This window comes from Chrysemys picta, chromosome 19 (genome assembly GCF_011386835.1).
Source record: "Chrysemys picta bellii isolate R12L10 chromosome 19, ASM1138683v2, whole genome shotgun sequence".
NCBI lineage: Eukaryota > Metazoa > Chordata > Testudines > Emydidae > Chrysemys > Chrysemys picta.
Window position 1 is genome coordinate 173293 of NC_088809.1, and position 25919 is coordinate 199211.

The 25919-nt window shown below is 43.9% G+C and overlaps 1 protein-coding gene across 2 annotated transcripts in view; it reads left to right on the forward strand.

Moving 5' to 3' along the window:
* Positions 1–25919, forward strand: part of YWHAE (tyrosine 3-monooxygenase/tryptophan 5-monooxygenase activation protein epsilon) — a 77653-nt gene that overhangs the window by 40168 nt on the left and 11566 nt on the right. For both annotated transcript variants that reach the window (XM_042858073.2, XM_042858074.2), the window contains exons 3-5: positions 8580–8686; positions 10732–10938; positions 18093–18229. In XM_042858073.2, coding sequence (XP_042714007.1) covers positions 8580–8686; positions 10732–10938; positions 18093–18229 — 451 coding nt within the window. The remainder of the gene's footprint in view (positions 1–8579; positions 8687–10731; positions 10939–18092; positions 18230–25919) is intronic.

Sequence of the window (25919 nt, forward strand, 5' to 3'; positions counted from 1 at the left end):
CCAAGAGCTCACCATGGCGTCTGCGGCACTGGCATTGAGTCAAGGGCAATGGCCTGCCCAGTGACAGTATTGGAATCTGTAGGGGGTGCCTGTTAGGCTGGCACCATGCTCCTCCCAGGCGGCATCGGCTTCTCCGAAGCTATCCCTGGCACGGCTGACACTGGTATCAGAGCAAGGGCCCGAATCCGAAGTGGTGACTCTGAGGGAGGCCCCACCAACCGTGGAGCATTCCCCGACACAGCAAGGGGACGCCCCATCCGGCAATGCAGTCATCGTCCCTGGTAGAGGCAGTGGTAGAGCCCTGCAAACCGGTAGCATTCCCTTTCTCCCCTCCCCCTCCCAATGACTTCAGGGAGCACCAAGTCCTACTTAAAAGGGTGGCGGCCAACCTGAACTTGGAGGTCAAGGAACTAGCTGAGGAGCCCAATGACCTCTTCAGTATCATTGCCTCCTCTGTCCCAGCCCAGGTCTCATTGCCCGTTCATCCAGGAGTCCTAAAGATCGCCAAGTTGGTCTGGCAGACCCCATCTTCCATTCTGCCCACCTTTAAGAAGGTGGAAAAGAAGTACTATGTCCCTGCAAAAAGGTTTCAATACCTATACACGCACCCTGCTGCAGGGTCCCTGGTCAAGTCCGCTGTCAACGAAAGGGCCAGGCGAGTGACATCCCCAAAAATAAAGATGACAAGAGGCTGGACTTATTGGTAGAAAAATTTATTCAACGGCAAACCTCCAATTTAGGGTCTCTAACCATCAAGCTCTACTTGTCAGGTACAATTTCAACCTGTGGGACTCAATCAGCAAGTTCAAAGAGCCTCCTACAGGATCGGGTGCAGGAGTTTGCCATTCTGATAGAGGGCAAGGTAGTAGCCAAGGGTGTCCTCCAGATGGCCTAGGATGCCATGGACTTAGTGTCCTGAGTTGTCACCTCTGCAATAGCCATGAGGCATAGCTCCTGGTTACAGACCTCCCCGCTGTCCCAGGAGATGCAATCCACTGTCCAGGACCTCCCTTTCGAGGGAACGGGGCTCTTCTCAGAGCTAACTTATGCTAGGCTCCAGGGCCTTAATAACTCCCAGGCCACCCTCTGCTCCTTGGGCCTACATACTCAGCAGGTCAGAAAGCTGTTCCATCCCTCTCCACCTTCGTTGAGATCTTGGGGTACCCCTTGATCTGGCTCCTAGAAGGTGAAGGACTGGATTTTAAGCGATGCCACCAGCCTCCTCATCCACCTGCCCAGCCTGGTCCTTCAGTGACCAAAGCAGCCAAAAGCAGTCATTTTGAGGGTGCGCCCAAGGACGACACCCCATTGCTGCACCGGAACCGTACCCTGTCGTCCTCAACTACCTTCACCCTTTCCAGTCGGCCTGGTCCCATATCACCTCGGACCTCTGGGTGCTTGACACAGTCTCGTCGGGCTATACTCGGCAATTTGTAGACTACCAACCCTTCCATTCCCCTTCCCCGTTCCTCTTCAGGGACCTTTTTCATGAGCAACTCCTCATTCAGGAGGTCGAAAATCTCCTGAACCTAGGGGCAGTGGAAGAGGTTCTACAAGACATGGAAGGAAGAGGATTTTACTCCCCCTACTATCTCATTCTAAAGGCAGAAGGGGGCCTCAGACCTATCCTAGATCCGCGTCGCCTCAGCAAGTCTCTCAAAAAGTTGAAGTTTTGTATGGTCTCCCTGGCCACCATCATCCCCTCCCTGGATCCGGGAGACTGGTACGTCACCCTCAATTTAAAGGCCTTTTGAACCTCTGGCTTCCTGCTCTATCCTTCTCCTTCTCTCCTGGAAGGTCGCACTCCTGGTCGCAGAGATGTCGGCCTGCCAGGTATCCGAGATTCCGGCGCTCACCTCCAGAACCGCTTGCACAGTCTTCTACAAGGACACGGTCCAGTTAAGACTGCACCCGGTCTTCCTTCCTAAGGTAGTCTATTTTATTCGAGCTAAGTCATTTACTTACCAGTCATCTTTCTGAAGCTGCATAAGACGGAGGAGGAGCGCAGGCTACATGCCCTGGATGTCAGGAGGGCTCTGGCCTTCTATATGGAAAGGACCAAGCCAATCTGCAGGTTGACAGAATTATTCGTTACCGTGGCCGACAGGATGAAAGGTCAACCTGTTTCCGCTCAAAGAATTTCCTCCTGGATCACTGCCTGCAGTCGCGTTTACTATGATCTAGCAAAGGTCCCGCCCCTGGCGATTGTCACCGCCCAGTCTACCAGGGCGCAGGCCTCTTTGGTGGCCTATTTGGCCCAAGTGCCTATTCAGGACATCTGTATGGCGGCCACCTGGTAGTCGGTCCATACCTTCACGTCCTATTATGCGCTTACCTAGCAGGCCCAGGACGATGCTGGTTTTGGTAGAGCAGTACAGCAAGTCGCCAAATGGTAAATTTGGAGCCCACCTCCATAGATACTGCTTGTGAGTCACCTAGAATGGAATCGACATGAGCAAGTACTCAAAGAAGAAAACAGTTACGAAAGGTAGGTAACCGTTCTCTTTGAGGTGTGTTGCTCATGTCCATTCCATTACCCACCCTCCTTATACCCCTCTGTCGGAGTTGCTGGCAAGAAGGAACCGAGCATGCATAGGGCCGGTGGCGCCTGATATCTTGCTGTATGAGTGCGGCACTCTAGAGAGCGGCACAGCCAGCCCTATGGATACTGCTAAAGCAAAAGTCTCTGACAACTGTGTACATGGGCATGCACACCTAGAATGGAAGGGACACATCTCAAAGAACAACAGTTATGAAAGGCAGGTAACTGTTCTTTAAGTCCATTGTCTCTGTTCAGCTGCTCTCACCTCCATCCTTTCCTTAGAATTATGAAATCCTCATTTCATGATCACTTGCACCTAAATTCTGTTCTACCTTCAGATTTTCAACCAATACTTCCTTATTTTGCTCATGTTTGAGCTGCTTCAGCAAAAAAAAAAAAAAGGGGGGGGGGTGCTCATAATATAAGCAGCACTGGGCTCAAAGTAGGCTGGATTCCTTAGCTTTTAGAATTTCTTTCCTCCTTGGACTTATACAGCCTAGCTTTGTCAACCTTCAAATCATTACTCCTGGGGACATTCTGTGCCAAAAAATTAAATTCTGCACATATTTTAAAATTTTTCAAATTTTATTTGTCAAAATAACACTGCATAATCATGCCAGTTTCAATTATTTTGATAATTTATTTCAAAATACCTGTCAGCAAGTATGTCTGTAACAATACAGACACACACACAAATTCCCCCAGGAGTAGAGAGTTCAGGGTGACCAGATGAGGGAAAGAAAATATTGGGACACGTGGGGGGGAGGGGAGGGACTAGCGCTGCCGGTGGATATTGGGACAGATTGCGTCCTGACTGAAGATTGGGAAATATCGGGACGGTCCCAATTTTATCGGGACGTCAGGTCACCCTAAGAGAGTTAGAGATCCTTATGACAACCCAGTTCCTTTTTCTCTGCCCCTCTTCCCCCAGGTATCAAGAGGGAGAAACAGCCTGGTCCCAGGCTTGTACGGAGTTTCCTGCGTGCTGCCCTCTCCTTCCCTCAGGGGTGTTGGGAACTACAGCTGCCAGGAACCGTCTAGCTCCCTCCCCTTTCCCCAGGCAGTGTCTTCTATGTGCGAGCTGGGCTCTGCCAGCTCCAGTGATCCCTAGTGGTGGCTAGCAGCACTGCAGCCCATTTCTGTGGGGGGAAAGGAAATTCTGCGCGCACGTTAATTTCTGCATTGCGCAATGGTGCAGAATTCCCCCAGGAGTAAAATCATATTGCAAGGCCACCCAGCCCTGCAATAGGCCCAATAATACATTACAAAATAAAGAAAATATAGTCTTTGCTTTGTGATGTTTGTAATTGATTGTATATAATCACAAAGGAAATACCTTACAGATGTGTTCTAATTCAGAAGAATTGTAGATGGTGTGGTCATAGCAGACTGTCTTGTAATTATTAAATTTGAATAATTAGTTTAAATACAGTAACTTTTGGCAGCTTGTGCTCTTACTGATGGTCTTCGCTTTATTAGTGCTGCCTGTTGCTGCTTTACTCTTGTTTTCTTTTGGGATGTCTCTTAATATTCATATGTCTCACAGGTTACCTTTTTTGGCTTTGTTTTTCTCTTGCATCTGGTTCTGCCCTTTGGCATATTTTTTTATCTTGTTCATCTTCAGTTGGCTTTTCTTTATAAGGCAAAGCTCCAAGAATGCGTAGAAATTTATTGAATGCTTTGAGGGAGGTGTTTATAACCTAAAAGGGGTGCCATGAGATGACCAGTAGGGTAGGTGGCTTGTGCTATTCCTCATTACAGCTCTCTGCCAGTTTGTGATTAAAAAAAAAAAAAAGAAAAGAAAAGTGAAGAGCTAGGAGAGTTGTGCCAGTCTCGCAAAAGGAAGCTCTAATACCAGTCTAGATGATCTTGCAGAACATTTCCAGAATCACAGAATTACTGGTAACTCATCCTTTTTGCAGCCTTTTATGTAATCACATTTTAAAGACTTTTGCATGTATGATGTGGGTACTAGCTACCTGTTACCATCTCTTCCCTCATGTACCTGGGAAAAGTTTAATTCTGCTAATTCTCTCAAAGTACTCTGTAGACTTGAACATCTTAGGGTATGGCTACACTTGCAGATGTAGAGCGCTTTGAGTTAAACCAGCCTTTGGAGAGTGCAGTAGGGAAAGTGCTGCAGTCTGTCCACACAGTCAGCTGCAACGGCATTGAGAGCAGTGCATTATGGGCAGCTATCCCACAGAGCACCTCTTCCCATTCTGATGCTGTGGCTTGTGGGAAGGGGGCGGAGGGTGTGGAGCATTTTAGGTCTTGTCCCAATGCCCCGTGATGCATCGGTTTGCATCCCAGCAATCCCTCTGCTTCCATCCACATTTGGCACCATCTTTCAACATTCTTTGTGCTGTGCGCTCTGTCCTCTCTTTTGGTCTGCGGGAATGGAGCCCGAATTGCTGAGGAATATGCTGATGAGTCTCGCCAGCACGTCATGTTTAGCAGTAGAATTACTCCTTAATATCCAAACTGACAGTGAGGACTCCGATGATATCGACTCGAGTAACGCATACGACACGAGATTGCTTGTGGCATTCACGGACATGCTCACCACCGTGGAACACTGCTTTTGGGCTCGGGAAACAAGCACTGAGTGGCGGGATCGCATCGTCATGCAAGTCTGGGATGATGAGCAGTGAGTGGCTGCAGAACTTTCGGATGAGAAAAGCCACTTTCATGGGACTGTGTGATGAGCCTGCCCCCACCCTGCGGTGCAAGGGCACATGATTGAGAGCTGCCCTGCTGGTGGAGAAGGCGGGTGTCTGTTGCAGTCTGGAAGCTGGCAACTCCAGTCAGCTATCGATTGGTCGCTAACTAGTTTGGAGTGGAAAGTCTACCGTTAGAATAGTGTTGATGCAAGTTTGCAGGGCCATTAATCACATCCTGCTCAGAAGAACCGTGACTCCGGGTAACGTGCATGACATTGTGGCTGGCTTTGCACAAATGGGTTTCCCTAACTGCGGAGGGGTGATAGATGGGACGCATATTCCAATTCTGGCACCAGCCCACCTTGCCTCAGAGTACATTAATCGGAAGGGGTATTTCTCTATGGTTCTCCAGGCGCTTGTGGGTCACCGTGGGTGTTTCATTTACATTAACGCAGGCTGGTCCAGAAAGGTGCATGACGCACGTATCTTTCAGAACACTGGCCTGTTCAGGAAGCTGCAAGCCAGGACTTTTTCCCCCAGACCAGAAAATCACCATAGGTGAAGTCAAAATGCCCATTGTGATCCTTGGAGACCCCGCTTATCCTTTAATGCCGTGACTCATGAAACCCTACACAGGGAGCCTTGACAGCAGCAGGGAGCGGTTCAACAGGCTGAGCTGGTGCAGAATGACTGTGGAGTGTGCTTTTGGCCGTTTAAAGGGCCACTGGCGCTCTCTGTATAGGAAGCTGGACCTGGCCGATGACTGCATCCCTGCGGTTATATCCACGTGCTGTACCCTCCATAACATTTGTGAAGGAAAGGGTGAAAGCTTCTCTCAGGCATGGACTTTGGAGGTTCAACACCTGGAGGCTGAATTTGAACAGCCAGAGAGCAGGGCTATTAGAGAGGCCCAGCGTGGGGTTGCAAGGATTAGGGATGCCTTGAGGGAGCAATTTGAGGCTGAAAGCCACCAGTAATGTCTGGTCCCCTGCACGGGAGTGAAGTACAGTGGTTCCAATGTTAGTAGGAATCTGTGTTTGCTACGCTGACTTGCAGTGCCTGTTGCTTTCCTGGGCTAAGGTATCTTTTACTTTATGCAGTAATAATGAATGTTTTCAAAGCCAAAGAATCTATTTATTGAAAAGAAACACAACTGCTTGGGAAACAGGGCAAGGGGTTGGAGTGCGGAATGGTACAATCACAGATTTGCATATGTCCTGTTATCGTACTCAGCCTTCCTGTCTGGAGTGCTGTGCAGTGAGTGCTGCACTTCAGGATGGCTATACTGCATGGTGATGGGGATTGAGTGCAGTGGGTAAAGGTTGTAGTTTGCAGGGCTGGGTGGTGAAACTACAGGTGTTGGAGGCAGCTGGTGGCGATTAGAACCTGGATGTTGGGGAAAGTGGGTTGGAGGTGACATGGGGGCACAAGGGAAAGAGTTTTGGGACAAGAGCTGCAAGGGGGAGTGGGCACGGTAGTGCTCCGCCTGCATGGCTACTAGCGCCTGGATCAAGTCCACTTGGCGCTCTATGATGCTTATCAGCCAATCCATGCTTTGCTGCCGGAGCTCCACGCTTTTGTGCCGGCGATTCGCAGTCTGCTGGTGGATCCTCCTTTCACTCTCCCTCCACTCCTGTGCTTTTAGATTCTCATTAAGTGACTGCTGCATTACTTCATGCAGCATGTTGTCTTTGCTTCTACGTGGCCTCTTCCTGATTTTTTGCAGTCTCTCGGCCAGTGATAACACGGACGGCTGAGATCTGAAGGTTGCATCTATAAAGGCAAAATGCAACACTTAGAGGCAGCATTGTTCACACCAGACAGAGCAATGCTTCCCCCGTACTTAAGGAGGGCAAGCACAGTCTACACTATAGCATAATTTGCCCGTCCCAAAGCGAGCGCACATAACCCATGGGAGCTCCCAAAATGGTGAGTAAGCGCAGGGTCAAGGGGGACTGTTTGTTTCATGACTGTACTGTCCTCTGGGTTTCTGTGCCTTGGGGAGAGCCAAGAGGTGCAGGGGGCCCCTATACTGAACCCTACGGCTGGAGCTGGGACAGGACAGCTTCTTCCCCCCCAAACACTGATGAGGTCCAGCACCTCGCCATTGCTCCATACTGGGGATTGCCTGGCACGTGGAGGCATGGTCACCTGGAAAGAATCGCTGAGAGCACTCCACACCTGGCTGAGCAAACAGGATGGGGATTTTCAAAATTCCCAGAGAATTTAAAGGGCGGGTCTGATGGTTGGTCACCTGAGGGCAGGGCAGTAGAGTTCAAACTGATGACCAGAGTGGCTAGAACAGGCATTGTGGGATACTTCTGGAGGCCAATCAGAGCGCATTAACAGACCAGGGCATCCACACCGGCGACGCGGTGCTCCAGCAGGGGCACATCAAACATTATTCCAGTCACTGAGGTGGAGTACTAGGAGCGCTCTACGTGCCTTGCCAGTGCGGACGCGCCGTGAGTTAGAGTGCACTGGGCTGCTTTAATGCGCTCTAACTTGCAAGTGTAGCCATACCCTTAGTGTTGGTGGCAGGGACCTTGACTCTAGAATTTACTTCCTGCCTTGGTCCAGTATAGTCAGTTCAGCCTTCTAACTGCCTATTTACTGTTTGTTATGTCAGGGATTCTTAACCTTTTTCTTTCTGAAGCCCCCCAACATCCTCTTAAAAACTCCACTGCCACCTTGTGCCACAACTGTTTTTCTGCATATAAAAGCAAAGACCAGCATTAAGGGGCAGCAAGCAGGACTACTTCCCGGAGCCCCATGCCACATGGGGCCCCATGAAGCTAAGTTGCTTAGGCTTCAGCCTCAGGCCCAGGTGGAGGGGCTCGGGCCTCTGGGCTTCAACCCCAGTCGGTGGGGCTTCAGCTTTCTGCCCTGGGCCCCAGCAAGTCTAATGCCAACCCTGCTTGACGGATCCCCTGAAACCTGCTCATGGCCCCCCAGAGGGCCCTGGACTCCTGGTTAAGAACCACTGCATTATGTGATGAGTCTCCCTGAATCTAGTTAATATTTATTTACAACTTATAAAATACGTACCTGTTCCCAGAGAAGACCGGCCCTGAGGTAGTTTTAAAAACTGAAAAATAAGATAAAGTATATGGGGAAAATGACTTTGCTGTAGTTAGGAACTTCTGCATCTTCTTTCCCCTCTTTTTATTTTGACTGGTGAAGTTATGGTCTTTTGATACTGTCCAAAAGAAGTTGGACTCGTATGCACAAATGCTAGTTCCTATCTAAATTGGATTATTCTTCCTATTTTCAGCATTTGGGATTGAATATTTCTTGATTCCCTTTATACTATTACATCTTCTTTGCTAATCTTTGCTTTTTTTTCCTTCCTCCTTCCCCACCCTCCACCCCAGGTTGAGACCGAGCTGAAATTAATCTGTTGCGACATTCTGGATGTACTGGACAAACACCTCATTCCAGCAGCTAACACGGGCGAGTCCAAGGTTTTCTATTATAAAATGTAGGTGACTTGTGGGGTTTGGGCAAGTGCCATCCTTATAGTTTGCATAAAATATTAAAGTGAATTCAGTACTGGTAAATATGCCAGATTAACAGTCATGGAGATTAAAATTTTACAGCCATGGAATAGGTACTGCATATAGAGTGGAAACTTAGTTCTCTCCACACTGTCCTACCACTGTTGCCTACTTCAAGAAATAAGATGATGGTTTGGTCATTCTGCCCAGTCAGTCCTTGTGTTGAACACCAACAAGAGGCTCAGTGACTAATTGTGATGGTACATTTTCTCGTGGATGCCTGCCAACTAGATAAACTGTATTAAGACCACCAAACAGCACTCAAGTGGAAACAAATTTTAATTACTATACACTTGTAATTGGTCTTGAACAATTGATACAGAATAAAAATATGGAGATATACCTGTCTCATAGAACTGGAAGAGACCCTGAAAGGTCATCGAGTCCAGACCCCTGCCTTCACTAGCAGCACCAAGTACTGATTTTGCCCCAGATCCCTAAGCGGCCCTCTCAAGGATTGAACTCGTAACCCTGGGTTTAGCAGGCCAATGCTCAAACCACTGAGCTATCCCTCCCCCCAAATGAAAGGCTATTTACCCCCATTAGCAACCCACTGAACCATTCAGTGCTTTCTGTGTAAAATGTGTATAATACATAAAAACTAGGTTAATTTAACACACCTAAATATTTAAATCAAGGAATGCCAACATTAAAATTGCATGTCTAACTTAAGTTCAGCCCCTTGTGCATACCCATCATGATAGTTGCTAATTATGATATACTTTTTTCTTAAATACTGTATAGAATTGTTTGGTATTTTTTCTATTATAGTTATAAGTAATTTAATTGTTGTAAACTTTCATTTAGTTTTTATATGAATTTTAATAACTTTTCCAGTGTTCATTCACTATACATTTTCTTTTTACCCATCGGCATAGCCTTTCTGAGGTGCACTTCTGTGGTAGAGACAGCTTGCTACAAGCTTAGGTGGATTGCAAAAATTAGGAAAGTTCATTATTACTGTATTTATTTGTGTTTATACTTGCAGTTTTCATATATCTTCATGGACTGTCTGGAATACTCAGTAGTATATCATGTTGCATATGTATCTGAGGTAATCTGAACTGAATGAGACGGAGCTAGATAAGAGTGTCATCAGCATATTGTGAAGGAACTTTAAGCCTGATCTCTTTACTAACCCTCCTAATGGCCTCATTTATGTTGACTAGGAAGTATGACAAAGTAAAAGCCCTAGGGACAGAAGAGCCGTTGCCTCCTACTACCCTCTGAGCTTGAGGAATGAAACCACCTAAAGACAGACCCATCCACTCCTAATAGAATACGTAGATAGATCAGAACATTCATGACATCAGAGGTAGCTAATGTCAGCATGGACACCTGAATCTTTATCCATCACCGAGAAGGAACTGAGCACTGTAGTGTAGACTTCTGCTAAAGTGACGGGAGGGAGGGTTTTTCCATTGCTGTAATAAATCCAGTCCATGGAAAGGTGGTAGCTAGATCAACAAAAGAATTTTTCATTGATCTAGTTGCATCTACAGTGGGGGTTAGGTCGACCTAACTATATCACACAGGGTGTAGATCAGGCCTCCGTGTATAATACTGACCAGTGGGTGAGTCTCCATTTCATGTTATCAAGCTTTTCCTGCTACTTGTAAAAAGGTCCAGGATGGCTTCTCTAATGGTGGAATTCTCTTCTTTCTGGACTAGAAAATTGTCTCAGTAACTTGAACTTCAGTGAAACACATTCAGTGTGTTTATTTTAGGAGTAGCGTGGTTTTAGTTACTTCAAAAAGTGACACGGGACTTGCTTATTCACATTGTCTTCCATGGCTGATTGTCTTAATGTTCTTATAAAGTACATGCCCTGTATTTTCTAGACACATATCTATAGTAAATGCCCATGCTATACCAATTTATTAATGTACAATTATTATCAACATTAACTTTTTTTCAACAGCTAATGTGAAATCAAGGAATCCTGAATTTGTGCTCTTTACCCTTTCAGGAAAGGGGACTACCACAGGTACCTGGCTGAGTTTGCCACAGGAAATGACAGGAAGGAGGCTGCAGAGAATAGCCTGGTGGCTTATAAAGCAGCTAGTGATATTGCAATGACAGAACTTCCGCCAACACATCCCATACGCTTGGGTCTTGCTCTCAACTTCTCTGTATTCTACTATGAAATTCTTAATTCCCCTGACCGTGCCTGCAGGTAAGTAATGTCTGAGGAGACTGGAAGGTTTCTTTAAAATATAAAACCAGCTACAGTGTAGCACATATAGCTTGTAAATTTGAATAACTGCATCAGGGGCTGCTAACAGGGAGTTTCCCAAGGGAGTTCTCCAGGTGAAGGAGGAGCAAATACAGCATCCTTGTGGTAAGTGGCTGCCTGTAGTGTGTGTTTGTGTTTGGGGGTTACTTGCTGTGTGCTGAGCTTGTGTTTCTGTCTGTTGGTTGTTTGAAGGACCGTGTGCTGTGGCTGGCAGTTTGAAGCTGTGAGCTTCAAAGTAAGGTTTGAAAGCTAGAAGCCTCTGTTAATTGGCTGAGCCTTAGTGGCAGGGCTATCAAGAAGGCTAGGGCTTTTTAAAGCAGTGACCACTGTGACCAGGGAGCTTTGCGAGCAGGGGCTGCTAACAGGGAGTTTCACAAGGGGAGTGGGAAGGGGGCAAGGTTGACTTGCTGTTCTTTAAAACCTGTAAACTAAACTACATTCAAAACTTCCTTGATTTAAACAAAACCCTTTCATTAATTAGGTAGCTGCAGGAGACAATGCAAGCAGATGCCCAGCAGCAGAGCGGGGGCTATCCAGTTTATTGCACTGAGTGCAGCATGTATGATTACCTGCCCTGTGGGCGGGTGGCGTATATGTGCATTCGGTGCACGGAGCTCCTGGCCCTTAGAGACCGCGTACGGGCTTTGGAGGTCAGAGTGGCAGAACTGGAGGAGCTAAGGGAGGCAGAGAGGTATGTTGATGAGGCTTTCCTGTAGAATTGTCCCACCTCCAGTCAGACAGAGGCTTCGCTGTTGAGGAGGATGAAAGGCCCAGGGAAGCAGAGCAGTCAACTGGAGCAGAGGGACACCTTCCCATAGTTGGGACCCTCCTTCCAGCTGGTGTTAGGGTATCCTCTCACACTGAGGTTACCTCTCTGGGGGAGGGAACTCCAGTCACTAGGGAAAAGCAGGTGTTAGTAATGGGAGATTTGATCATTAGAAACATAGCTGGGTTTGTGATGACCGGGAGAACCGTATGGTGACTTGCCTGCCTGGTGCAAAGGTTGCGGATCTCTCGAGGCATCTGGTTAGACTTGTGTAGTGCTGGGGAGAAGCTGATGGTCGTGGTACATGTAGGTGCCAGTGACCATAGGGAAGGGTAGGAGAGACGTCCTGGAGGCCAAATTTAGACCGCAAAGGAAAGAGACTGAAATCCAGGACCTCTATGGTGGCATTCTCAGAAATGCTCCCAGTTCCAGACGCAGTGCCAGGTAGGCAGGCAGAGCTTCAGTTTCTCAATGCGTGGATGAGTCAATGGTGTAGAGAGGAGGGGTTTAGATTCATTAGGAACTGGGGAAACTTTTGGGATTGGAGGAGCCTATACAGGAGAGATGGGCTCCACCTAAACCAAAGTGGAACCAGACTGCTGGCACTAAACATTAAAAAGGTTGCAGAGCAGTTTTTAAACTAGGAGATGGGGGAAAGCCGACTGCTGCAGAGGAGCACATGGATCGCACAGAGACTTCTCTTAGAGGAGAGTCTATTGATAGAGATTCTCTAGGTTATAGTCAGGAGCAGAGGATGGAAGGAGGATAATGTAAGGGCCAGATCAGATGAGAAACATTCACATAAAGAATTGGACACATCAGAAAAGGGCAGACAAATAAACAGTGACAAGTTTTTAAAGTGCTTGTACACAAATGCTAGAAGTCTAAATAATAAGATGGGTGAACTAGAGTGCCTTGTGATAAAGGAGGATATTGATATAATAGGCATCACAGAAACTTGGTGGACTGAGGACAATCAATGGGACACAATCATTCCGGGGTACAAAATATATCGGAAGGACAGAACAGGTCGTGCGGGGCGGACGGGTGACACTATATGTGAAAGAAAATGTAGAATCAAATGAAGTAAAAATCTTAAGTGAATCCACATGTTCCATAGAATCTCTATGGATAAAAATTTCATGCTCTAATAAGAATATAACATTAGGGATCTGTTATCGACCACCTGACCAGGACAGTGATAGTGATGATGAAATGCTAAGGGAAATTAGAGAGGCTACCAAAATAAAGAACTCAATAATAGTGGAGGATTTCAGTTATCCCCATATTGACTGGGAACATGTCACCTCAGGACGAAATGCAGAGACAAAATTTCTCGATACTTTAAATGACTGCTTCTTGGAGCAGCTGCTACGGGAACCCACAAGGGGAAAGACAACTCTCGATTTAGTCCTTAGTGGAGCGCAAGAGCTGGTCCAAGAGGTAACTATAACAGGACCGCTTGGAAATAGTGACCATAATATAATAACATTTAACATCCCTGTGGTGGGAAGAACATCTCAAACAGCCCAACACTGGCATTTAATTTAAAAAAGGGGACCTATGCAAAAATGAGGGGGTTAGTTAAACAGAAATTAGAAGGTACAGTGACTAGAGTGAAATCCCTGCAAGCTGCATGGACGCTTTTTTAAAGACCCCATAATAGAGGCCCAACTTAAATGTATACCCCAAATTAAGAAACACAGTAAAAACTAAAAAAAAGAGCCACTGTGGCTTAACAACCATGTAAAAGAAGCAGTGAGAGATTAAAGGCATCTTTTAAAAAATGTAAGTCATATCCTCCTAGTGAGGTAAATGGAAAGGAGCATAAATTAAGTGTAAAATTAGGTGTAAAAATGTAATACGAAAAGCCAAAAAGGAGTTTGAAGAACAGCTAGCCAAAAACTCAAAAGGTGGTAACAAAATGTTTAAGTACATCAGAAACAGGAAACCTGCTAAACAACCAGTGGGGCCCCTGGCTGATGGAGATACAAAAGGAGCGCTTAAAGATGATAGTCATTGTGGAGAAACTAAATGGATTCTTTGCTTCAGTCTTCATGGCTGAGGATGTTAGGGAAATTCCCAAACCTGAGCCGGCTTTTGAAGGTGACAGATCTGAGGAACTGTCACAGATTGAAGTGTCACTAGAGGTGGTTTTGGAATTAATTGATAAACTTAACATTAACAAGTCACGGACCAGATGGCATTCACCCTAGAGTTGTGAAAGAACTCAAATGTGAAGTTGCGGAACTATTAACTATGGTTTGTAACCTGTCCTTTAAATTGGCTTCTGTACCGCATGACTGGAAGATAGCTAATGTAACGCCAATATTTAAAAAGGGCTCTAGACGTGATCCCAGCAATTACAGACTGGTAAGTCCAACGTCAGTACCGGGCAAATTAGTTGAAACTATAGTAAAGAATAAAATTGTCAGACACATAGAAGAACATAAATTGTTGGGCAAAAGTCAACATGGTTTCTGTAAAGGGAAATCGTGTCTTACTAATCTATTAGAGTTCTTTGAAGGGGTCAACAAACATGTGGGCAAGGGGGATCCAGTGGACATAGTGTACTTAGATTTCCAGAAAGCCTTTGACCCAAGGTCCCTCACCAAAGGCTCTTAGGTAAATTAAGTTGTCATGGGATAAAAGGGAAGGTCCTTTCATGGATTGAGAACTGGTTAAAAGGCAGGGAACAAAGGGTAGGAATAAATGGTAAATTCTCAGAATGGAGAGGGGTAACTAGTGGTGTTCCCCAAAGGTCAGTCCTAAGACCAATCCTATTCAACTTATTCATAAATGATCTGGAGAAAGGGGTAAACAGTGAGGTGGCAAAGTTTGCAGATGATACTAAACTGCTCAAGATAGTTAAGATCAAAGCAGACTGTGAAGAACTTCAAAAAGATCTCACAAAACTAAGTGTTTGGGCAACAAAATTGCAAATGAAATTTAATGTGGATAAATATAAAGTAATGCACATTGGAAAAAATAACCCCAACTATACATACAATGTGATGGGGGCTAATTTAGCTACTACGAATCAGGAAAAAGATCTTGGAGTCATCGTGGATAGTTCTCTGAAGACATCCACGCAGTGTGCAGAAGTGGTCAAAAAAGCAAACAGGATGTTAGGAATCATTAAAAAGGGATAGAGAATAAGATGGAGAATATCTTATTGCCCTTATATAAATCGATGGTGCGCCCACATCTTGAATACTGTGTACAGATGTGGTCTCCTCATCTCAAAAAAGATATACTGGCGCTAGAAAAGGTTCAGAGAAGGGCAACTAAAATGATTAGGGGTTTGGAACGGGTCCCATATGAGGAGAGATTAAAGTGGCTAGGGCTTTTCAGCTTGGAAAAGAGGAAACTAAGGGGGGATATGATAGAGGTATATAAAATCATGAGTGATGTGGAGAAAGTAGATAAGGAAAAGTTATTTACTTATTCCCATAATACAAGAACTAGGGGCCACCAAATGAAATTAATGGGCAGCAGGTTTAAAACAAATAAAAGGAAGTTCTTCACACAGCGCACAGTCAACTTGTGGAACTCCTTTTCAAATATTGATTTAAATTATAACAGAATACAAAGTGTACAGTGCTCACTTCATATTTATTTTTATTACAAATATTTGCACTATAAAAAACAAAAGAAATAGTATTTTTCAATTCACCTAATACAAGTACTGTAGTACAATCTCTTTATTGTGGAAGTTGAACTTACAAATGCAGAATTATGTACAAAAAAACCTGCATTTTAAGTCCACTCAATCCTATTTTTTGTTCAGCCAATTGCTCAGACAGACAAGTTTGTTTACATTTGCAGGAGATAATGTTGCCCGCTTCTTGTTCACAAGGTCACCTGAAAGTGCGCACAGGTGTTCACATGGCACTGTTGTAGCTGGCGTCGCAAAATAATTACGTGGCAGATGCGCTAATGATTCATATGTCCCTTGATGCTTCAACCGCCATTCCAGAGGACATGTGTCCATGCTGATGACGGGTTCTGCTAGATAACAACCCAAAGCAATGCAAACCGACGCATGTTCATTTTCATCATCTGAGTCAGATGCCACCAGCAGAAGGTTGATTCTCTTTTTTTGGTCGTTCAGGTTCTGTAGTTTTTTCATCGGTGTGTTGCTCTTTTAAGACTTCTGAAAGCATGCTCCACATCTCATCCCTCTCAAATTTTTGGAAGGCACTTCAGATTCTTAAATCTTGGGTAGAGTGCTGTAGCTATCTTTAGAAATCTCACATTGGTACCTTCTTTGTGTTTTGTCAGATCTGCAGCAAAACATGAAATATATGGCGGAATGCGGGTAAAATAGAGCCAGAGACATACAATTCTCCCCCGAGGAGTTCAGTCACAAATTTAATGAATGCATTATTTTTTAATGAGCATCATCAGCATGGAAGCATGTCCTCTGGAATTGTGGCTGAAGCATGAAGGGGCATACAAATGTTTAGCATAGCTGGCATGTAAATACCTTACAATTAGGGATGTAAAATGTTAACCAGTAAGCATTAGTCTACTGGTTAACCTGCCTTAACCATTAATTGGTTAACTGTTTAAAGGAAATATTTTTTTAATCGTTTAAATTGTTAACTATTTAAATGGTATTTTCATCCCTATTTGAAATGCGGGCTACTAAAGTCCCGTGCAAACGCCTTTTCTTACTTTCTGATGACATTGCAAATAAGTGGGCAGCAGTATCTCCCGTAAACATAAAGAAAGTTGCTTGTCTTAGTGATTGGCTGAAAGAGAAGTAGGACTGAGTGGACCTTTAGACTCTAAAGTTTTGCATTCTTTTTGTTTTTTAGTGCAGTTATGTAACAAAAAAAATCTACATTTGTAAATTGCACTTTCACAATAAGAGATGGCACTACAGTACTTGTATTTTTCAATTCACCTCATACTGCCTTTTTTATTTTTACAGTGAAAATATTTGTAATAAAAAATAATAAAGTGAGCAGTGTACACTTTGTATTCTGTATGGTAAATGAAATTAGTATATTTGAAAATATAGAAAAACATCCAAAACATTTAATACATTTCAATTGGTATTCTATTGTTTAACAGTGCGATTTAAAAAAATTAATCAGCGGATTAATTTTTTGAGTTAATCGAATGAGTTAACTGCCATTAATTGACAGCCCTAACTTAAAGCAATTACAATTTAATTAAAGGCCATTAAATCTATTTTCAAGTTCACTAACGAATCAGGAAGCAGTTGATCTTTATTTTCAATATACTGCAGGATATAGTGTGTAAGAGGGTGGCCCAGGCTGGAGCACCCTTGTGTGCCAGACCATGCCACAACCTGTATGCCTGCCTCAGTTCCCCTTTCAGAATCTCTAGTAACTCCATTTCATGCTGTCCTGCTTAAACAGCCCTCCTTGGAACCAATTTATGATAAAAACATTGTACAAATGGTCTAGAACATCCCAACACATAGTCTATTTAATGCCACAGTGCAAGTAGTCACTAAAATCCCAAGACACCTTTCCCCCTCAGTGTGCTGTATATCCTACACCAGTGTCTTCAGCCACACCTGGCTGGACTCTGTCAGTTCTCTTCTGCCCCTCTGCCAAGACAGCCACATCAGCCCTTCAAGCTAGAGTGCAACCCCAGTCTTCTCAGTGGGAATGCCCACATCCTCTCTGCTAATAGCTCACCTTTACCTTAGGAGCATCCCTCACTCCCCCAGCCTTCCCATTGTTCCCCTGAATCCAGCTTTCTGGTGTGGAGACATCAGCAAGTAAGCTTCTCTGCTGCTCCCCGTCTTCAACCCTTGCCTTTGGCTCTCTGACTTCGAGCCAGCAAGCACCTCCCTCTGCTGCTGTCTGGCATCTAGCCCTGGATCAGGGATGCTAACCAACAAACCTCTCTTGCTGCTCGCTTGCCTTGAGTCTTCTCCCAGGAATCACATACAGTCTTTTGGCTCTGGCAGCTCACCTGTCCCTTTCCCAGCTGAATCAGTGGGTGCTCTTAAGTGAGCCCTCACTGACTAGGTCTCTTCTCCTTAGGTCCCAGGTACCCTCTTTTAAGATCAATTGGAGTTAGCTGATGAGGCACAGGAACATTGGCTCTTACCTTATTAAAGGCCCAGTGTCACCCTGTGACATAGCATCTAAGTGACTTTGAAAGTCAATGGGACTTAAGTTCTTAAGTATTTAGGTGCTTTTGAAAATTTTACCCAAAAACTGTAGCTGTGGTCTCGTTAACTGAACTAAAAAATCTTGTTTGTTCAATGAAACAAGTTAAGCTAGATACCTTTATAGGTGTTTGTTTTATGACATCTTGTATATTATTCTGATATTTGTAGGTTGGCAAAAGCAGCTTTTGATGATGCTATTGCAGAACTGGATACACTGAGTGAAGAAAGTTATAAAGACTCTACACTTATCATGCAGTTGTTACGTGATAACCTGACACTATGGACTTCAGATATGCAGGGTGATGGTAAGTAGACATCTGCTCTAAAATGCTGCTCCACCCTTTATCTCCCCCAAAAATTCAAGTTAAGCTAAAGGGGACCTGCAAGCATGTAGGTGTGGGGTGGATTTGGACTTGTGCATTTTTTTGTTTGACTGTGTTTTCCTTACAGCTTACAATAGCGAATTTCTATCTTCCCGTCTTATGTTGGATGACTTCATGGAGATGAAACTAGTGTACACTGGGAGTTTTTCTTAGCCCTTAATTGAAGGGATGATGTGTTGAATCCTTGAGAGGTTTTCTCCCTATTAAATTAAAATATTTGGTTTCAGCAATAACCCTTTTGAGGACAGAAGTTATTTTTCATTTAATCAGGTTTAATTTCCTTGGTGCTTGTCATCTTTCCAGTTATCCATAGTCTATAGACCTGAATTTCTAATAAGTAAGACTAGCAGGAAGACCAGTCTTCTTTCCCTTTCCCCCTTAGGTTCCCTATTATCACCATTATTCAGGGTTTCTCTACACTATTTAAAACAAACAAAAAAAAACAAACAAACCCCAAAACATAAGCTTCCTATTTTCCCTCTGAAGGTCAGCGTTAATATCTCCATAGGCATTTGGTTTCATAGTGAATGACTTTGTTCATGGAGGAATGAGTAAATGTTACGAGTAGGGCTGTCAAGCAATTTTAAAAATTGCGATTAATCGCACAATTAATTGTGCTGTTAATAGAATACCATTTATTGAAATATTTTTAGATGTTTTCTACATTTTCAAATATGTTGATTTCAATTACAACACAATACGAAGTGTACAGTGCTCACTTTATATTTATTTTTGATTACAAACATTTATGCTATAAAAACAAAAGATAATATTTTTCAATTCACCTCATACAAGTACTGTAGTGCAATCTCTCTGTAGTGAAAGTGCAACTTATAAATGTAGTTTTGTTACATAACTGCACTCAAAAACAAAACCATGTATAAGTGTAGCTGGCGTCACAAGATATTTACGTGGCAGATGCGCTAAAGATTCATATACCTCTTCATGCTTCGGCCATCGTTCCAGAGGACATGCTTCCATGCTGATGAGTCTCATTAAAAAAAATGTGTTAATTAAATTTGCAGCTGAACTCCTTGGGGGAGAATTGTATGTCTCCTGCTCTGTTTTACCCACATTCTGCCATAGATTTCAAGTTTATAGTAGTCTTGGATGATGACCCAGCACTTGTTTGTTTTAAAAACGCGTTCACTGCAGATTTGACAAAATGCAAAGAAGGTAACTGTGACGGGTTGGGTCACAGAAACCCCGTTGGGACTGCCACCTGATGTGCTGGGACTACCTCTGTCTGTTTTCTCTGGCAGCTTGGGACTTCAGTACCTTGCCTGGTTGTGCCTGACACGCTAGCCAGCTACAAACATAGACCCAGGTCTGAACCACGTCTTCCACAAGCTGCAGGCTTAACTGAAAACAGCTTGAGAAGTACTCCTGTCTCCGAACACCCAGATACCCCGCTCCCAATGGGATCCAAACCCCAAATAAATCCATTTTACTCTGTATAAAGCTTATACAAGGTAAACTCATAAATTGTTTGCCCTCTATAACACTGATAGAGAGAGATGCATAGCTGTTTTCTCCCCAAGGAATTAATTGCTTGCTCTGGGTTAATAAGCAAAAAGTGATTTTATTAAGTATAAAAAGTAGGATTTAAGTGGTTCTAGGTAATAACAGAACAAAGTAAGTTGCCTGTTTTATTTTATTCTGCTTGGTAAGTCTAAGCCTAATACAGTAGGAAACTAAATGCAGGTAAATCTCACCCTCAGAGATGTTCCAATAAGCTTCTTTGACAGACTAGATTTCCTCCTAGTCTGGGTCCAGCAATCACTCTCACCCCTGTAGTTATTGTCCTTTGTTCCAGTTTCTTTCAGGCATCTCTTTGGGGTGGAGAGGCTCTCTTGAGCCAGCTGAAGACAAAATGGAGGGGTTTCCAGGTATCTCTCCTGTGGGTGGAAACCTCTCTCTTCCCTGTGTAGAAACGACAAGATGGAGCTTTGGAGTCGCATGGTCAAGTCACATGTCCGTGCATGACTCAGTTCTTTACAGACCGATTCCATTGCTCACATGCTAGTTTGAAAGTTCCCAAGAAAGCTCAGATGTGGATTGGTGTCTCTCAAGGTCCATTGTTAGTTAAGTACTCCCAATTACTTGAATAACCCCTTCACACTAAATCTGCCTTAGGTGCTTCCTACAGCAAACACTTTAAATACAAACATAGAGCCAACACTCATAACTTCAGATATAAAAATGATACATGCATACAAATAGGATGAATACATTCAGTAGAACGTAACCATGGCAAAGATATGTTACATGGCATATCTAGCGTAAAACATATTCCAGTTATGTCATATTTACACTCATAAGCATGTTTCTATAAAGCATTATGGGGTGCAACGTCATGGTACCAATGTGAGATTTATAAAGATAGGTACAGCGCTCGACCCAAGATTTAAGAATCCTGAAGTGCCTTCCAAAATTTGAGAGGGATGAGGTGTGGAGCATGCTTTCCGCATCAGAGTATCTTAAGACTTCTGAAAATGCATAACCAGACCATTAAAAAAGAAAATCAAGCTTCTGCTGGTGGCATCTGACTCAGATGATGAAGATGAATATGAGTCAGTCCGCACTGCTTTGGATCATTATCGAGCAGAACCCGTCATCAGCATGGACGCATGTCCTCTGGAATGGTGGTTGAAGCATCAAGGGACATGTGAATCTTTGCAAGATATTTACATGCCAGTTATGCTAAAGCCGGCTACAACAGTGCCATGCAAACGCCCGTTCTCACTTTCAGGTGACGTAAACAAGAAGCAGGCAGCATTATCTTCTGCAAATGTAAACAAACTAGTTTATCTGAGCAATTGGCTGAACAAGAAGTAGAACTGATTGGACTTGTAGGCTCTAAAGTTTTACATTGTTTTATTTTTGAATGCAGGTTTTTGGTACATAATTCTACATTTGTAAGTTCAACTTTCATGATAAAGAGATTACACTACAGTACTTGTATTAGGTGAATTGAAAAATAGTATTGTTTTTTACAGTGCAAATATTTGTAATAAAACATAAATATCAAATGAGCACTGTACAATTTGTATTATGTTTGAAAATGTAAAAGCATCCAAAAATATTTAAATAGGCTAGATCTTCGGGCTCAACGTGTAGTGATCAACGGCTTGATATCTAGTTGGCAGCTGATATGAAGCAGAGTGCCCCAGGGGTCGGTCCTGGGGCTGGTTTTGTTCAATATCTTCATTAATGATCTGGATGATGGGATGGATCGCACCCTCAGTAAGTTTGCGGATGACACTAAGCTGGGGGGAGAAGTAGGTATGCTGGAGAGTAGGGATAGAGTCTTGAGTCACCTAGACTAATTGGAGGTTTGGGCCAAAAGAAATCTGATGAGGTTCAACAAGGACAAGTGCAGTGTCCTGCACTTAGGATGGAAAAATCCCATGCACTGCTACAGGCTGGGGACCGACTGGCTAAGGGGCAGTTCTGCAGAAAAGGACCTGAGAATTACACTGGACGGGAAGCTGGATATGAGTCAGCAGTGTGCCCTTGTTGCCAAGAAGGCTAACTGCACATTGGCCTGTATTAGTATGAGCGTTGCCAGCAGATCGAGGGAAGTGATTATTCCCCTCTGTCTGGCACTGGTGAGGTCACATCTGGAGTACTGCATCCAGTTTTGGGCCCCCCACTACAAAAAGGATGTGGACAAATTGTAGGGAGTCCAGTGGAGGTCAGTGAAAATGATTAGGAGGCTGGGGCACATGACTTATGAGGAGAAGCTGAGGGAACTGGGCTTATTTAGTCTGCAGAAGAGAAGAGTGAGGAGAGATTTGATGGCAGTCTTCAACTACCTGAAGTGGGGTTCCAAAGAGGATGGAGCTAGTCTGTTCTCAGTGGTGGCAGACAGAACAAGGAGCAATGGTCTCAAGTTGCAGTGCGGGAGGTCTAGGTTTGACTTTTATTAATCACTAGCACCACTGCTAGTAAATAAGACTGTCAATCAATTGTAATTAACCCACTAGGAGGGTGGTGAAGCACTGGAATGGGTTACCTAGGGAGGTGGTAGAATCTCCATTCTTAGAGGTTTTTAAGGCCTGGCTTGACAAAGCCCTGGCTGGGATGATTTAGTTGGGGTTGGTCCTGTTTTGAGCAGGGGGTTCGACTAGATGACTTCCTGAAGTCTCTTCCAACCCTAATCTTCTATGATTCTATTAAATAAATGGTATTCTGTTTAACTGTGCGATTATAATCGCAAATGACATTTTATTCGTTTGACAACCCTAATTAAAAATTCTTTTAAACATATTTAACACCATTATAAGTGCTGGAGGCAAAGCAGGGTTTGGGGTGGAGGCTGACAGCTTGCAACACCTCCCCCACCCCCATGTAATAACCTCACGACCCCCTGAGGGATCCCGACTCCCAGGTTGAGAAGCCCTGTGCTAAAGATTCATATTTCCCTTCATGCTTCAACCACCATTCCAGAGGCCATGCATCCATGCTGATGACGGGTTCTGCTTGATAACAATCCAAAGCAGTGCAGTCTGATGCATGTTCATTTTCTTCATCTGAGTCAGATGCCACCAGCAGAAGTTTGATTTTCTTTTTTGGTGGTTCGGGTTCTGTAGTTTCTGCATCGCAGCATTGCTCTTTTAAGACTTCTGACAGCATGTTCTACACTTTGTCCCTCTGAGATTTTGGAAGGCACTTCAGATTCTTAAACCTTGGGTGGAGTACTATAGCTATCTTTAGACATCTCACATTGGTACCTTCTTTGCATTTTGTCAAATCTGCAGTGAAAGTGTTCTTGAAATGAACCAAATGTAGGAGTGGGCTGATAAAGTTTGCGGATGACACAAAGTTGGGTGGTATTGCCAATTTGGAGGAGGATCGGGATATTCTGCAGGGAGACTTGAACAACCTTGTAAATTGGAGTAACAGAAATAGGATGAAATTTAATAGTAAAAAGTGTAAGGTGATGCATTTAGGGACGACTAACAAGAATTTTAGTTACAAGCTGGGGACGCATCAGTTGGAAGTAACGGAGGAGGAGAAAGACCTCGGAGTCCTGGTAGACCGCAGGATGACTGAGTCTGCAATGTGACGTAGCGGTGAAAAAAGCCAATGCGGTCTTAGGATGCATTAGGCGAGGTATATCTAGTAGGGATAAGGAGGTGCTGCTTCCGTTGTATAAGGCGCTGGTGAGACCTCATTTGGAGTACTGTGTGCAGTTCTGGTCTCCCATGTTTAAAAAGGATGAACTCAAACTGGAACGGGTACAGAGAAGGGCCACTAGGATGATCAGAGGAATGGAAAACCTGTCGTATGAAAGGAGACTCGAGGAGCTCGGTTTGTTTAGCCTAACCAGAAGAAGGCTGAGGGGGGATATGATTGCTCTCTTTAAATATATCAGAGGGATAAATACCAGGGAGGGAGAGGAATTATTTCAGCTCAGTACTAATGTGGACACGAGAACGAATGGATATAAACTGGCCGTGGGGAAGTTTAGGCTTGAAATTAGACGAAGGTTTCTAACCGTCAGAGGGGTGAAATATTGGAACAGCCTTCCGAGGGAAACAGTGGGGGCAAAGGACCTGTCTGGCTTTAAGATTAAGCTACATAAGTTTATGGAGGGAATGGTTCAATGGGATAATGTGATTTTAGTCAAATCAACAGCGTGCCATCGCTGGTAAATAGTATCAATGGCCAATGAGGGTCTGGCTGGAGAATCTTGCCTACATGCTCGGGGTTCTACTGATCGCCATATTTGGGGTCAGGAAGGAATTTTCCTCCAGGGTAGATTGGCAGAGGCCCTGGAGGTTTTTCGCCTTCCTCCGCAGCATGGGGCGGGGGTTGCTAGCTGGAGGATTCTCTGCGACTTGAAGTCTTTAAATCACAGAATTTGGGGACTTCAACAGCAGAGTCAAGGGAAAGGGGTTGGGTCAGCTTTTGTGGCCTGCATCATGCAGGGGGTCAGACTAGATGATCATAATGGTCCCTTCTGACCTGAAAGTCTATGAGTCTATGAACATGGCTGGGTCATCATCCGAGACTGCTATAACATGAAATATATGGCAAAATGCGGGTAAAACAGGAGACATACAATTCTCCCCCAAGGAGTTCAGTCACAAATTTAATTAATGCATTATTTTTTTAACAAGTGTCATCAGCATGGAAGTATGTCCTTTGGAATGGTGGCCGAAGCATGATGGGGCATGCGAATGTTTAGCATATCTGGCATGTAAATTCCTTGCAATGCTGGCTACAAAAGTACTATGCGCCTTTTCTCACTTTTCAGGTGACATTGTAAGTAAGAAGCTGACAGCATATCTCCCATAAATGCAGAGTTGTTTTTCTTAGTGATTGGCTGAACAAGGAGGAGGACTGAGTGGACTTGTCTGCTCTCTAAAATTTTACATTGTTTTGGTTTTGAGTGCAATTGTTTTTTTAAAAAAACAAAACTATTTGTAAGTTGCACTTTCATGATAGAGATTGGTATGAAGTGAATTGAAAAATACTATTTCTTTTGTTTATCATCTGTACAGTGCAAATATTTGTCTTATTGAGCACTGTACTTTTTTATTCTGTGTTGTAATTGAAATCAATATATTTGAAAATGTTGGAAATGTAGGAAACATCCAAAAATATTAATTACATTTCAGTTGGTATTCTGTTGTTTAACAGGGCAATTAAAACCTGCAATTAATCATGATTAATTGTTTTGAGTTAATCATGAGTTAATTGCAATTGATTGACAGTCTTATTTACTAGCCGTGGTGCTAGTGATTAATTAGGTGGTGGTATTCCCTTAAAATAAAATTGAGTGCCCTATCAGCATTGTGCTTGGTTGTAGAGCGTTGATCAGTTGGGGTAATTAAATATCCAGTTCTTTTCACAAGGATTAAAGAGGTTTATCTTGGTATCTTAGCCAGATTCCTATTTTTAATTGTTTGCCGTGTTTGTTGGAGGGTACAATTTTTTGAGACAACTGCGCCCCCCCCCCTCCTCCGCCCCCCACACCCCACCCCGATCAAGGGAAGTATGCAGTATGTCTGAGCTAAATACAGGTTGGGACAGATTGATAAACTGAAGGCGTAACGTGTTAGAGTTGGTTACTTGAAATGAAGTGCGCAATTGGGTTAGATTGTTATCCATAAAGGATTTGAAGTGGATAATTAAGGGGTAGCGGGTGGTGTGGTCTGTTAAATTGTTGTAATGAGCCATAAGATCAGTGTCCCTCTTAAATCCATGTTTTCTTGTGTCTAGCAGAGCTATGAATTCAAGTTCCTAGGCTTGTTTTTTGAAAGTGTTCTGCAGGTTTCCCCTGAGAAGTATTGAAAGATTAGGTATGGAGTGATCACTTTGAAAAGTGTTCACCCACCAGTGATAGTGGTTTTTGTCTTCTATCATTTTTCTGTGTGAGTTCATTCTAGAGCATAGTGATTGTTTGGTTTCACCCATATAGTTGTTGTTGGGGCATTTGATGCACTGGATGAGGTATACCACATGTTGTGATAAGCATGTGTAGGACTCGTTAATCTTGAAAGGTGTATTGGGAGACAGTATTGATCATTGTAACAGTAGAGATATGTCTGCAGGTTTTGCATCTGTTCTAGCAGGGTTCGATGCCACTTTGAGTTGTCTC